This window comes from Oncorhynchus nerka, linkage group LG18 (assembly GCF_034236695.1).
Source record: "Oncorhynchus nerka isolate Pitt River linkage group LG18, Oner_Uvic_2.0, whole genome shotgun sequence".
In the NCBI taxonomy this organism is placed as follows: Eukaryota; Metazoa; Chordata; class Actinopteri; order Salmoniformes; family Salmonidae; genus Oncorhynchus; species Oncorhynchus nerka.
Genome location: NC_088413.1, coordinates 38792843 through 38807843, shown reverse-complemented (window position 1 = coordinate 38807843; position 15001 = coordinate 38792843). Strand labels below are relative to the sequence as shown.

Sequence of the window (15001 nt, the reverse complement as noted above, 5' to 3'; positions counted from 1 at the left end):
TACAGGGGGAGCCATGCAAAATGTCCTATGAGATCAGCCCTCTGGCCCCGTACACACTCTGATGTAAACTGATGTAAAACCGTTGTGATATAAGGGAGAGTTTCTCTGCACAACTGTGCAGACAAACTCTCCATTAGTATCACAAAAATATCAGTTCAATCACACCCATTGTGTCAAATGTGTTGTACAAGCTGAGTGTATACAGCACATGCTCTGTGCTGGCATGCAAATCCCGAGCTACAACTCTCTCCCAGTCTACCACTCCACAGTGAGTTAGCATTAGCCACTCCAGACTGCTTATGTAATAGATAGAGTAGGACATATTGCTAGCCAAAGCTATCGCCATCCTGTCGGGCTGTATCACCGCCTGGTACGGCAACCGCCTGGTACGGTAGCACGCAGGTATATCTCACTGGTCATCCCCAAAGCCAACATCTGCTTTGGTCGCCTTTCCTTCCAGTTCTCTGCTGACTGGAACGAATTACAAAAATCGCTGAAGTTGGAGACTTATATCTCCATCACTAACTTTAAACATCAGCTATCTGAGAAGCTAACCGATCGCTGTAGCTGTACACAGCCAATCCAATCTACCTACCTCATCCCCATAATTTACTTTTTTGCTCTTTTGCACACCAGTATTTCTACTTGCACATCATCATCTGCACATCTATCACTCCAGTGTTAATTTGCTAAATTGAAATTACTTCGCTACTATGGCTTATTTATTGCCTTACCTCCTCACGCCATTTGCACACACTGTATATGGACTTTTTTCTATTGTTATTGACTGTACGTTTGTTTATTCCATGTGTAAAACTCTGTGTTGTTGTTTTGTCTCACTGCTTTGCTTTATCTTGGCCAGGTCGCATTTGTAAATGAGAACTTGTTCTCAACTGGCCTACCTGGTTAAATAAAGGTGAAATATATATATATATTTTTTTAAATGCACCGCCCACAACCACAGAGCTCTTCATTGGGTGGTGCAGCCTGCACAACACATCACCGGGGGCAAACTACCTGCCCTCCAGGACACCTACAACACCCGATGTCACAGGAAGGCAAAAAAGATCATCAAGGACAATAACCACCCGAGCCACTGCCTGTTCACCCCGCTTCGATCCAGAAGGCGAGGTCAGTACAGGTGCATCAAAGCTGGGACAGAGAGATTGAAGAACAGCTTCTATCTCAAGGCCATCAGATTGTTAAACAGCCACCACTAGCACAGAGAGGCGGCTGCCTGCCTACAGACTTGATATCATTGGCTACTTTAATAAATGGAACACTAGTCACTTTAATAATGCCACTTTAAGAATGTTTACATATCTTGCATTACTTATCTCATATGTACAGTGGGGCAAAAAAGTGGGGCAGAAAATCACATTGTAGGATTTTAATGAATTTACAGTGGGGCAAAAAAGTATTTAGTCAGCCACCAATTGTGCAAGTTCTCCCACTTAAAAATATGAGAGAGGCCTGTAATTTTCATCATAGGTACACTTCAACTATGACAGACAAAATGAGAAAAAAAAATCCAGAAAATCACATTGTAGGATTTTTAATGAATTTATTTGAAAATTATGGTGGAAAATAAGTATTTGGTCAATAACAAAAGTTTCTCAATACTTTGTTATATACCCTTTGTTGGCAATGGCAGAGGTCAAACGTTTTCTGTAAGTCTTCACAAGGTTTTCACACACTGTTGCTGGTATTTTGGCCCATTCCTCCATGCAGATCTCCTCTAGAGCAATGATGTTTTGGGGCTGTTGCTGGACAACACAGACTTTCAACTCCCTCCAAAGATTTTCTATAGGGTTGAGACTTGGAGACTGGCTAGGCCACTCCAGGACCTTGAAATGCTTCTTACGAAGCCACTCCTTCGTTGCCCGGGCGGTGTGTTTGGGATCATTGTCATGCTGAAAGACCCAGCCACGTTTCATCTTCAATGCCCTTGTTGATGGAAGGAGGTTTTCACTCAATCTCACGATACATGGCCAAATTCATTCTTTCCTTTACACGGATCAGTTGTCCTGGTCCCTTTGCAGAAAAACAGCCCCAAAGCATGATGTTTCCACCCCCATGCTTCACAGTAGGTATGGTGTTCTTTGGATGCGACTCAGCATTCTTTGTCCTCCAAACACGACGAGTTGAGTTTTTACCAAAAAGTTATATTTTGGTTTCATCTGACCATATGACATTCTCCCAATCTTCTTGTGGATCATCCAAATGCTCTCTGGCAAACTTCAGATGGGCCTGGACATGTACTGGATTAAGCAGGGGGACACGTCTGGCACTGCAGGATTTGAGTCCCTGGCGGCATAGTGTGTTACTGATGGTAGGCTTTGTTACTTTGATCCCAGCTCTCTGCAGGTCATTCACTAGGTCCCCCCGTGTGGTTCTGGGATTTTTGCTCACCGTTCTTGTGATCATTTTGACCCCACGGGGTGAGATCTTGCGTGGAGCCCCAGATCGAGGGAGATTATCAGTGGTCTTGTATGTCTTCCATTTCCTAATAATTGCTCCCACAGTTGATTTCTTCAAACCAAGCTGCTTACCTATTGCAGATTCAGTCTTCCCAACCTGGTGCAGGTCTACAATTTTGTTTCTGGTGTCCTTTGACAGCTCTTGGTCTTGGCCATCGTGGAGTTTGGAGTGTGACTGTTTGAGGTTGTGGACAGGTATCTTTTACACTGATAACAAGTTCAAACAGGTGCCATTTAATACAGGTAACGAGTGGAGGACAGAGGAGCCTCTTAAAGAAGAAGTTACAGGTCTGTGAGAGCCAGATATCTTGCTTGTTTGTAGGTGACCAAAGACTTATTTTACACAATAATTTGCAAATAAATTCATAAGAAATCCTACAATGTGATTTTTTTTTTTTTTTTCATTTTGTCTGTCATAGTTGAAGTGTACCTATGATGATTACAGGCCTCTCTCATCTTTTTAATGGGAGAACTTGCACAATTGGTGGCTGACTAAATACTTTTTTGCCCCACTGTAAATGAATTAAAATCCTACAATGTGATTTTCTGGATTCTGTCATAGTTGAAGTGTACCTATGATGAAAATGACCTATGATGAAAAAAGTATTTAGTCAGCCACCAATTGTGCAAGTTCTTGCATTGGTGGCTGACTAAATACTTTTTTGCCCCACTGTATATACTGTATACTGTGTCCTTCACTATCTATTCTTTACTATCTATTGCATCTTAGCCACTCTGTCACTGCTCATCCATATATTTTATACTGACATATTCTCATCCCATTCCTTTGCTAGATTGTGTGTATTAGGTTTTGTTGTGGAATTGTTAGATATTACCTGTTAGATACTGCTGCACTGTCGGATCTAGAAGCACAAGCATTTTACTACACTCACAATAACATCTGCTAACCATGTGTATGTGACCAATAAAATTTGATTGGTGATTTGATTTGAACAATGTGGACGTTTTCTCCTGGATTATCAACCCAGATAATCTGAGGGTCAGTTTTGTGATGTTCCTGAAACCCTCTCTGTACTTTGTGTGTGTGTGTGCGCGCACCTGCATGTGTGTATGTGTCCGTGTGTATATGTGAGTGTGTATTGTATGCCGTGCATTGCTCTTTCTGTGCGGATATCTTCAGTGCCAATACTAATATTCCTCTGTAAATTATATATTTTTTGACATAAAACAACTTTGCAGGAGCCTTTGAAGGACATTCACAGACAGCGATGCGGTAAGACCAGACTGTACTTCTTCTGCAGGCCGTCATGTTTCCACGCCATACTTATTAACTGTGTGTCTGAGCTGAGGAGAGCACTGCCAGTCACACACACATGGAATAATACAGTATATGGATAGAGAAATACTTTGATTAGAAAACCAATTCTAGGGGTTTTTCATTAAAACTACTACTGCATAAAGCATGGAAAAAGCATGGAAAAACATCCCCACAGCATGATGCTGCCACCACCATGCTTCACTGTTGAGATGGTATTCTCGGGTGATGCGTTTTCCTTGATGGCCATTTTTATTTTATTTTAGTCTCATCTGACCAGAGTACCTTCTTCCATATGTTTGGGGAGTCTCTCACACGCCTTTTGGCGAACACCAAACATGATTGCTTATTGTTTTCTTTAAGCAATGGCTTTTTTTCTGGCCACTCTTCCGTAAAGCCCAGCTCTGTGGAGTGTACGGCTTAAAGTGGTCCTATGGACAGATACTCCAATCTCCGCTGTGGAGCTTGCAGCTCCTTCAGGGTTATCTTTGGTCTCTTTGTTGCCTCTCTGATTAATGCCCTCCTTGCCTGGTCTGTGAGTTTTGGTGGGCGGCCCTCTCCTCGCAGGTTTGTTGTGATGCCATATTCTTTACATTTTTTAACAATGGATTTAATGTTGCGCCGTTGGATGTTCAAAGTTTCAGATATTTTTTGATAACCCAACCCTGATCTGTACTTCTCCACAACTTTGTCCCTGACCTGTTTGGAGAGCTCCTTGGTCTTCATGGTGTCGCTTGCTTGGTGGTGCCCCTTTTTTCCATTTCACTTCACCAATTTGGACTATTTTATGCATGTCCATTACATGAAATCCAAATAAAAATCCATTTCAATTACAGGTTGTAATGCAACAAAATAGGAAAAATGCCAAGGGGGATGAATACTTTTGCAAGGCACTGTATGTCATGCTGTGAACAACAAACACAACAGGCACAGACAGTACAAACTAGTTGTACTGTAATTTGCCTCGCCCCTCTATTGAAATACCCTAACCCAGTGGTTGTCAATCCTGGTCCTGGGGACCCAAAGGGGTGCAAATGTTGTTTTTTGCCTAAGCAAAATCTACTCATCATCAAGCTTTGATGATTTGAATCAGGTGTGTAAAAAAAACAAGTGCACGCCTTTGGATCCTTAGGAACTGGGTTAAGAACCACTACCCTAACAGATTGACAACTCTACAGGGGCGGCAGGTAGCCTAGCGGTTAGAGAGATAGGCCAGTAATCAAAACGTTGCTGGTTTGAATCCCCAAGCCGACTAGGTGAAAAATCTGCTGATGTGCCTTGAGCAAGGCACTTAACCCAAATTAACCCACTTAACCCAAGTTGCCCTGGATAAGAGCCTCTGCTAAATGACTAAAATGTAAATACAGCAAACACCATAATTACGACATGCACGCACACGTGACCTTATCCTCTAGCGTGCCGGACTAAGGAGGCTACCACTTAAAACAAGTTACACAACGGTGTCGTGTTTCACACAAGGCGTCTCGTTTCTCTCCCTCAGGCCGATCGGTGGAATTGTATCCCCGCTTTATGTAAACTAATCTAACAAAACCGGAGGAAGACTTACTTCTTGAACTGCCTGAGGAAAATGCCCACGTTCATGCCCCGCTTGGAGTCCAGAATGCTGATCTGAGAACAGTAGAAAGAGAAGAACACGATTCGGTACAGGAGGATCATGTGGGAATGATTGTGATGCGAGATTAGTGTTGTAAAGCTACAGGTAATTTACCAACGTTAACGGGATCAATAATGTTGGTACATAACAGGTGACTATCTACAATGAGTACACAAAACACATGCTCTTTCCATTACATAGACTGACCAGGTGATTCCAGGTGAACAATATGATCCCTTATTGATGTCACTTTTTAAATCAGTGTAGATGAAGAAAAGGAGAAACGTTATTGAAAGATTTTTAAGCCTTGAGACAATTGAGACATGGATTGTGTATGTGTGCCATTCAGAGGGTGAATGGGCAAGACACAAAACATAAGCACCTTTGAACGGTGTACGGTAGTAATTTTGCGCTTGAATAACTTTTAAAAACTTTATTTATGTATAGTATTAATGGTTTATATCTGTGTCCATATTGTCTACAAGTTTCAAGTGGATAGACCATATGGATCAAGAGCAAATTGCCTAGTTAATTAAAAAAATAACTAACCTGTCACGTTCTGACCTTTATTTCCTTTGTTTTGTCATTATTTAGTATGGTCAGGGCGTGAGTTGGGTGGGCAGTCTATGTTTGTTTTTCTATGTTTTGGGGTATTTCTATGTTTCGGCCGAGTATGGTTCTCAACCAGAGGCAGGTGTCATTAGTTGTCTCTGATTGAGAATCATACTTAGGTAGCCTGGGTTTCACTGTGTGTTTGTGGGTGATTGTTCCTGTCTCTGTGTTTGTACCAGATAGGACTGTTTAGGTTTTTGCACATTTATTGTTTTGCTAGTTATTTCATGTCTAGTTCCTTGATTAAAGAACATGAATAACCACCACGCTGCATTTTGGTCCACTTCTCCTTCACCACAGGAAAACCCTTACATAACCAACAATGGTATTATTTTCAATTAACTCTGCAACTCTTCCAGACCTGGGATAACTATATGTTGAAATATAGTTAAAAACAATAGGGGGTGAAGATTATAAAAAAGTACTATTTTTTTAAGCAACTACCGGTACGTTTTTTTATATAGATCTCAGGAAGTGACTACTTTTCCAAAACTATTAGATTGGCTCACCTTGTATCTGGGTTGTATCTGGAACTACATTTTGAAGATAAAAATTTGAATGAATAGAACACCATTTCCTATTCTCTTCCAATTTATCTGACAGTCATATTTGATCTACACAATAGATGTATATCTGAGCATTCTGTAAATGTCCATTCTCCTGAATGTCCATTGCCTCAGGTGTACGTCAACCATTTTGAAAAGAAGGTCGACGACATCCGATCCTCGTTTGCTAAGTCAAACGACACCGCTGGTTCTGCTCACACTGCCCTACCCTGTGCTCTGACCTCTTTCTCCCCTCTCTCTCCAGATGAAATCTCGCGTCTTGTGACGGCCGGCCGCCCAACAACCTGCCCGCTTGACCCTATCCCCTCCTCTCTTCTCCAGACCATTTCCGGAGACCTTCTCCCTTACCTCACCTCGCTCATCAACTCATCCCTGACCGCTGGCTACGTCCCTTCCGTCTTCAAGAGAGCGAGAGTTGCACCCCTTCTGAAAAAACCTACACTCGATCCCTCCGATGTCAACAAATACAGACCAGTATCCCTTCTTTCTTTTCTCTCCAAAACCCTTGAACGTGCCGTCCTTGGCCAGCTCTCCCGCTATCTCTCTCAGAATGACCTTCTTGATCCAAATCAGTCAGGTTTCAAGACTAGTCATTCAACTGAGACTGCTCTTCTCTGTATCACGGAGGCGCTCCGCACTGCTAAAGCTAACTCTCTCTCCTCTGCTCTCATCCTTCTAGACCTATCGGCTGCCTTCGATACTGTGAACCATCAGATCCTCCTCTCCACCCTCTCCGAGTTGGGCATCTCCGGCGCGGCCCACGCTTGGATTGCGTCCTACCTGACAGGTCGCTCCTACCAGGTGGCGTGGCGAGAATCCGTCTCCTCACCACGTGCTCTCACCACTGGTGTCCCCAGGGCTCTGTTCTAGGCCCTCTCCTATTCTCGCTATACACCAAGTCACTTGGCTCTGTCATAACCTCACATGGTCTCTCCTATCATTGCTATGCAGACGACACACAATTAATCTTCTCCTTTCCCCCTTCTGATGACCAGGTGGCGAATCGCATCTCTGCATGTCTGGCAGACATATCAGTGTGGATGACGGATCACCACCTCAAGCTGAACCTCGGCAAGACGGAGCTGCTCTTCCTCCCGGAGAAGGACTGCCCGTTCCATGATCTCGCCATCACGGTTGACAACTCCACTGTGTCCTCCTCCCAGAGCGCTAAGAACCTTGGCGTGATCCTGGACAACACCCTGTCGTTCTCAACTAAGATCAAGGCGGTGGCCCGTTCCTGTAGGTTCATGCTCTACAACATCCGCAGAGTACGACCCTGCCTCACACAGGAAGCAGCGCAGGTCCTAATCCAGGCACTTGTCATCTCCCGTCTGGATTACTGCAACTCGCTGTTGGCTGGGCTCCCTGCCTGTGCCATTAAACCCCTACAACTCATCCAGAACGCCGCAGCCCGTCTGGTGTTCAACCTTCCCAAGTTCTCTCACGTCACCCCGCTCCTCCGCTCTCTCCACTGGCTTCCAGTTGAAGCTCGCATCCGCTACAAGACCATGGTGCTTGCCTACGGAGCTGTGAGGGGAACGGCACCTCAGTACCTCCAGGCTCTGATCAGGCCCTACACCCAAACAAGGGCACTGCGTTCATCCACCTCTGGCCTGCTCGCCTCCCTACCACTGAGGAAGTACAGTTCCCGCTCAGCCCAGTCAAAACTGTTCGCTGCTCTGGCCCCCCAATGGTGGAAAAACTCCCTCACGACGCCAGGACAGCGGAGTCAATCACCACCTTCCGGAGACACCTGAAACCCCACCTCTTTAAGGAATACCTAGGATAGGATAAAGTAATCCTTCTCACCCCCCCCCCTTAAAAGATTTAGATGCACTATTGTAAAGTGGCTGCTCCACTGGATGTCATAAGGTGAATGCACCAATTTGTAAGTCGCTCTGGATAAGAGCGTCTGCTAAATGACTTAAATGTAAATGTAATAATCAAGTCAAACAAAAAACAATTATATTTTGTACAGATAAGTATGCCTCTTTCAACTTCAAATCAAAGTTTATTTGTCACGTGTGGCGAATACAACAGGTGTAGTAGACCTTACAGTGAAATGCTTACTTACAGGCTCAAACCAATAGTGCAAAAAATGTATTAGGTGAACAATAGGTGCCACTGAAACAGTTGATGATACCTGAAAATACAACAGAAAAATTAAAAGCCATTGCAATCATTGCAAACAGCAATTTGGATGATAGGCAAAAGCAACTTCAAAACTCTTTTTCCATCGGAGGGGAAGTGTTCTTGTTTCAAACATACTATTCCAGGGTTCCCCAATTACATTCAGCCGTGAGACGATTTTTCCTTGAGCAGATGGTCGTGAGACATAATTATAAATAATTTGTACACTGCACATTTTGACTGCACGAATCCCAAACTGATATAAAGCTGAAGTAGGAAGTTTACATACACCTTAGCCAAATAAATTTAAACTCTGTTTTTCACAATTCCTGGCATTTAATCGTAGTAAAAATTCCCTGTCTTGGGTCAGTTAGGATCACCACTTTATTTTAAGAATGTGAAATGCTTAAATGCACAGTCAACTTAGTGTATGTAAACTTCTGACCCACTGGATTTGTGATCCAGTGAATTATAAGTGAAATAATCTGTCTGTAAACAATCGTTGGAAAAATTACTTAAGTCATCCACAAAGTAGATGTCCGAACCGACTTGCCAAAACTATAGTTTGTTAAGAAAAAAATTGTTGAGTGGTTGAAAAACTAGTCTTAATGACTCCAACCTTAGTGTATGTAAACTTCTGACTTCAACTGTAGTATTTGACAAAAATAGAATCATTTCAAACCCTGATTACATTGAGATACGATCACGTTTGCCTCTACATTTATGCGTGGGAATACTTGGGAACCGATTTCCTACATTAAAATCACTTTGAGCTGATTTCCGGGTGATTTTATAGCATTTTATGTTGGGGGGGGGGGCAAATAAAATATAGTGCAGGGTTCCCCTATTGGGGAATATAACATGATTTTAGACTTACCTTGGCTGTAGTTGATTCAAGACGGCAGCTTTTTGGATATTTAGTTTCCTTTCGACACTTAATATCCATATTTCGTTACTGTTAGCATTCTCAGTAACACTTGACATTAAACTGTTCTTGTACCTGTGTAATAAAACTGTAGTTACTTTTGGAGAAACATTTTATTAGCATGTGACTTAATACTTTGGTCATTGCATTTTAATTGCATAGAAATGGGGTGAGCGTTTTCGGTTCTTCATCAAATATTTGACAGCCTTCAAATAAATATATATTTTTCAAATATTATTTGTTTTTCTGAGGCCTGTATTTGAATATCAAAGAAAATAGTTGCCTTATAGTTGAAACTCTATAAGAGCTACATTCGACTGCCTCAAGTATTTGAAAAGGTTTCAAAATAAGAATAGGAGAGATGGAGACACTGTCGAAAAAGTGGACAAATCCAAAATGCAAAAATAGAGATGATTTATTGGGACATCATGATGCCAAAAAAGTGCATTGGGAAGAAGAGTTGAAAAAAAGTTGAAAAACAAATCAAAAGATGTTTTTATCAAGCCATCATCACTATTTACACTAGCATATGGCAGAGCAATTGTGTTAAAAGCAAAATAGGGCATACTTCCTTTTGGAATTTATTTTGTATTAACATTTTTGTTATTTAACTAGCCAAGTCAGTTAAGAACAAATTCTTATTTACAATGACGGCCTACACCGGCCAAACCCAGATGGCGCTGGGCCAATTGTGCACTGTCCTATGGGACTCCCAATCACGGACGGTTGTGCAACATTGAGGTTTGGTTAGTAACTGGTGCCACAGATGGTGACATAGATGCCAGCCAGAAGGATTCCGATGAATGTTTTTTATTGTACACCTGCCCAGGGTCTGGTGATGAACATTTGCTGTACAATGCTGCCACAATGAGCTAGTACAATGCATTAGATTGCAGTCTCAGAGATTCATGTTTTATTTGCACATGGTCCCTGACAAAGGAACTGCATAAAACAATAAAATATGTCATAAAAATACCTTCATAATGCCTATGACTTCCAGTTATTGCGTTAATGCTAGTTAGCATTGGCTTGCGAAACTACCTTTAACTTCCTTCATACTGGACACTGAGACATAAAAATGGTATCCACGAGTTCTGAGGAAGTGCATGTATGTAATGGGCTTCATTGCATGTATATAATGGGCTTCAATCGCAAAGTATCCCTTTAAGGTACAGCACCACAAATGCTGGCATTTGTGATGCTATTGTTTCTGTATCCAGAGTGCCTTCAGAACGCATTCATGCCCCTTGACTTATTCCACATTTTTTTTGTGTTACAGCCTGAATTCAATATTTATAAAAATAAAAACAATTATAATAATCTCTCAGCCCCATACCCCATAAAAAAGTGAAAACATGTTTTAAATATGTTTGCAAATGGATTGGAAATGAAATACATAAATATCAAATGTATTCACACCCCTGCATCAATACTTTGTAGAAGCACCTTTGGCAATGATTATAGCTGTGAATCTTTGTAGTGAATCTTTCTAGGTTGGTCTCTAAGAGCTTTCCACACCTGGATTTTGCAACATTTGTCCATTATTCTTTTCAAAATTCTTCAAGCTCTGTCAAATTGGTTGTTGATGATTGCTAGACAACCTTTTTCAGGTCTTGCCATAGATTTTCAAGTAGATTTTAGTCAAAACTCAGGAACACGCACTGTCGTCTTGGTAAGCAACTCCAGTGTAGATTTGGTCTTGTGTTTTAGGTTATTGTCCTGCTGAAAGGGGAATTCGTCTCCCAGTGTCTGATGGAAATCAGAAAGTTAATTGCTTTTCCAGATTTTCTGCAGCATTACTTTAGTGCCTTGTTGCAAACAACATGTTTTAGAATATTAGAATATTTGTTATTATCTACAGGTTTCCTTCCTTTCGCTCTGTCAATTAGGTTCCTCGTGTACTTTGGTATTGGTATTATAACTATCTGAAGCCTAGGACCAAGAAGTATGTAGAGGCAGCCTTTAGTTATTATGCCCCCATCCTCTGGAATAGCCTGCCAGAGAACCTTGCGGGGGCCGAAACTGTGCACATATTTAAAACACAGATCTTAAAACACATCTTTTTAGCTTTGCTTTTCCTTAGGGTGCTTTTTAGTTGTTCGGCTTCTGTAATTCTTTAGTTTTTTATGATATTGTGTAGTAAATATTTCAGCATTTAATTTCATTGTTTGTTATTCGTTTTTTCCCTGTAAAGCACATTGCGTTGCATTCCACGTCTGAAATGTGCTGTATAAATAAAGCATTATTTGATGTAGTATTGTTGTCACGACTTCCGCCGAAGTCACCCCTTCTCCTTGTTCGGATGGTGTTCGGCGGTCGACGTCACCGGCTTTCTAGTCACCACCGATCCATGTTTCAGTTTCGTTCTGTTTGGTCTGTATTACACACACCTGGTTTCAATTCCCATATCATGTTCCTTATTTAACCCTCTGGCATACATTTCTGTTCTGTCCGTGATCGTTGGTGTCTAAGTGGTTGTTGTATGTGCTAGTGTGTATGTTTGTTCCTATTTGGAATTTTTGCTTGATTTTTTTGAGTAAACTCCGTTGTGTTGCTCAAACCTGTGTTCTGCGCCTGACTCTGCTACATCTCTGCACCCAATCGCTGACAATTGTGGAGTAACTACAATGTTGATGATCCATCCTCAGTTTTCTTCTATCTCAGCCATTAAACTCTTTAACTGTTTTAAAGTCACCATTGGCCTCGTGGTGAAATCCCAGAGCGGTTTGCTTCCTCTCTGGCAACTGAGTCAGGAAGGACGTCTGTATCTTTGTAGTGACTGGGTGTATTGATACACCATTTTTATCCCTCTACCAATAGGTGTATTCTTTTGCGAGGTATTTGGAAACCCTCCGTGATCTTTGTGGTTGAATCTGCGTTTGAAATTCAATACTTGACTAAGGGACCTTACAGATAATTACATGTATGGGGTACAGAGATGAGGTAGTCATTCAAAAATCATGTTAAACAATAATATTGCACACAGAGTGAGTCCATGCAACTTATTATGTGACTTGTTAAGCACATTTCTACTCCTGAATTTATTTAGGCTTGCCATAACAAAGGGGTTGAATACTTATTGACTCAAGATATTTCAGTTTGTCATTTTTTATAAATTTTTAAACATTTCTAAAAATGTAATTCCACTTGGACATTATGGGGTATTGTGTGTAGGCCAGTGACAACCTCAATTTAATAAATTCAGGCTGTAACAACAAAATGTGGAAAAAGTCAAGGGGTGTGATTACTTTCTGAAGGCACTGTATATCCTACGTACAATCACAGGGCTCTCAGGAGTAGTGCGTAGCATGTTTCTATATTTGGAGTCCCTTGAGGAATAGGGGTTGTGAAATAACAGACAGTATTCCCTCCAGGTTGTTCAGACTGTCAAACTGTGACATAAGCTTCACTAAGCCTCATGTGGGCATAGATTTACAGTTTGTCCAAAGCCTTTTTCAGGGGTATACAATGATTTACCCTACGCTCACCATCGACGTGTTTCCTGTTTCCAGGTACGCATGCCATACAATTGGCTTCTGTATTGGTAGTGTTATTTCCATCCCTTGAGACGAGGCTGATTGTGCTGTGCTGTGAAGTGGTTGTGTTAGCTTGTGTTCTGTGATTACAGTGACTTCAAAGAATAACCTTTGAGTTCAGGTTCAGGTACAGTATATACTGTCTGTCTATACTGGTCTTGTTGTTGTCAATTTCGTTTTATTGTTTTTACTACAGAGTAAACTGCCATACCAACCAGTCAATCTTAGTCATGTTAGTGCAAACCAAAAACTCTTTGTTAAGCACAGTATACTGCTAACATCTTTTTCTAATGAAGGGGACCTACCAGCACTCTTCTGTCGTGTAATTCCACCAGTAGAACAAAAACAGGTCAGGGCGTATTCTAATCCACCATTCACAATCCACCCAGTCAGACTCACCTTGTCCTTGTTCTCCTTGAAGGACCTGGACCGGGTGATGCGGGCTAAGGAGGATCCACTGGTGGCGGGCACACACCCCCGGCCCTGCACTTCCTCCGGCTGGCCGAACAGCTCCTCCACGGAGCGCACGTCGATCTGGTACTGCTGCTGGCAGCGCACCGCCATGGTCCAGATGTTGGGCTGCCCCCGCACCTTCTCCTCTGGGATGGGCTTCCAGAAAAAGCTCCGAACCTGCCGCTTCTTCCACACACCGTGGCTGGAGAGGGAGGTTGGTGGTGGGGGAGGAGGAGGAGGTGTGTTCGGGGGCAGGGGTGGTGGTGGGGTGTAGTGGTGGGGTAGTGTGGTAGGGTGCAGGGGGTGTTCATTGGGGAAGGGAGAGGGGAGAGTAGAAGCAGAGGGGATGTGGCCCAACATTGGGGAGAGGTCGGAGGTGGTGCTGGCGGCGCTGCTGCTGCACTCGCTGCTGCAGTTCTCTGTCTCATTGGTCAGCGATGGGCTGCTCATAACATGCATCACACTAGCGTGGTGCTGGGGTGGGGCCTAGTCCTGAGAGGCCACTGCGTCAAATTCTCTATGTTCTCAATTTCGCTCTCAAGAGTTTGAAGTAGCCCAATCAACTAACAACCTTTCATGCAACTTCAACTCAAGTTACTCAAGTTATTCAGGTATGTCGAAGAAATGATACACTGATAAACTAATAAAATCACGAGTCAAGGATTAAATGGCAAAATAGCAAGAGCACAACAGTTTTTTCCTGAGGCGAATGAGATGAGGTGTCCTTCTGTCTGTCTAGTCACGGCGATGTTAGCATGCTCTTTGATTCCGTCTGTCTCCATCTTGCTGCCCGTATACCATCACTCCAAACTGGGCCTTGATAGGGTTCTGGAGCATTCTGTGGAGGTCGTAGTTGGGGGAACCGCCATGGAGCTATAGGGAGGTACAAAAACAACACAAGAGAGGATTATTTGGGGGCAGTCATGCGTGTTGTCCCCAGGACAATCTACATTTGGGGAAATTGAGGGGTGCGACACATCAAAAGAGAGAAGGGGGAAGCCCCCGGTCGAGGGGAAACCACAATAGGGATATGACAGACTCCATTGTTCTTTTGAAGTCCTTGAAGTCAAAATGTCCGGTGACACTAGTCTACACATGCTTACGCCAGTGGTTACTGGAAGATTTACCAAAGCACAAGTGCAGTCAACATGGATTTGCCAGGAGTGTATTTCATTTTCCACAGTTTAGCGAATATTCCATTTCTTTACATTTTCCCTTTGTGGATTTGAATATAGTTATAGTATAGTGTAAAACCATTGAATTAGATTTATTTTCATTTGTACAAAAGTTTCCAGTCCATTTCTCTGTGGAAGTTTTCTCATGTAGGAATTAAATATCATAGATTGGATGATAGGTAGTTCTACTGACCTACCTTTATGAGTGGGAGTGGACTACGAATCTACTTCAT

The 15001-nt window shown here is 42.5% G+C and overlaps 1 protein-coding gene across 1 annotated transcript in view; it reads right to left on the bottom strand.

Moving 5' to 3' along the window:
• Positions 1–14052, bottom strand: part of LOC115146746 (FH2 domain-containing protein 1-like) — a 43184-nt gene extending 29132 nt beyond the window's left edge. The window contains exons 1-2 of the mRNA XM_029688800.2: positions 13540–14052; positions 5324–5385 (exon numbers count right to left, since the gene is read on the bottom strand). Coding sequence (XP_029544660.2) covers positions 5324–5385; positions 13540–14052 — 575 coding nt within the window. The remainder of the gene's footprint in view (positions 1–5323; positions 5386–13539) is intronic.
• Between the last annotated feature and the right edge of the window lie 949 nt (positions 14053–15001).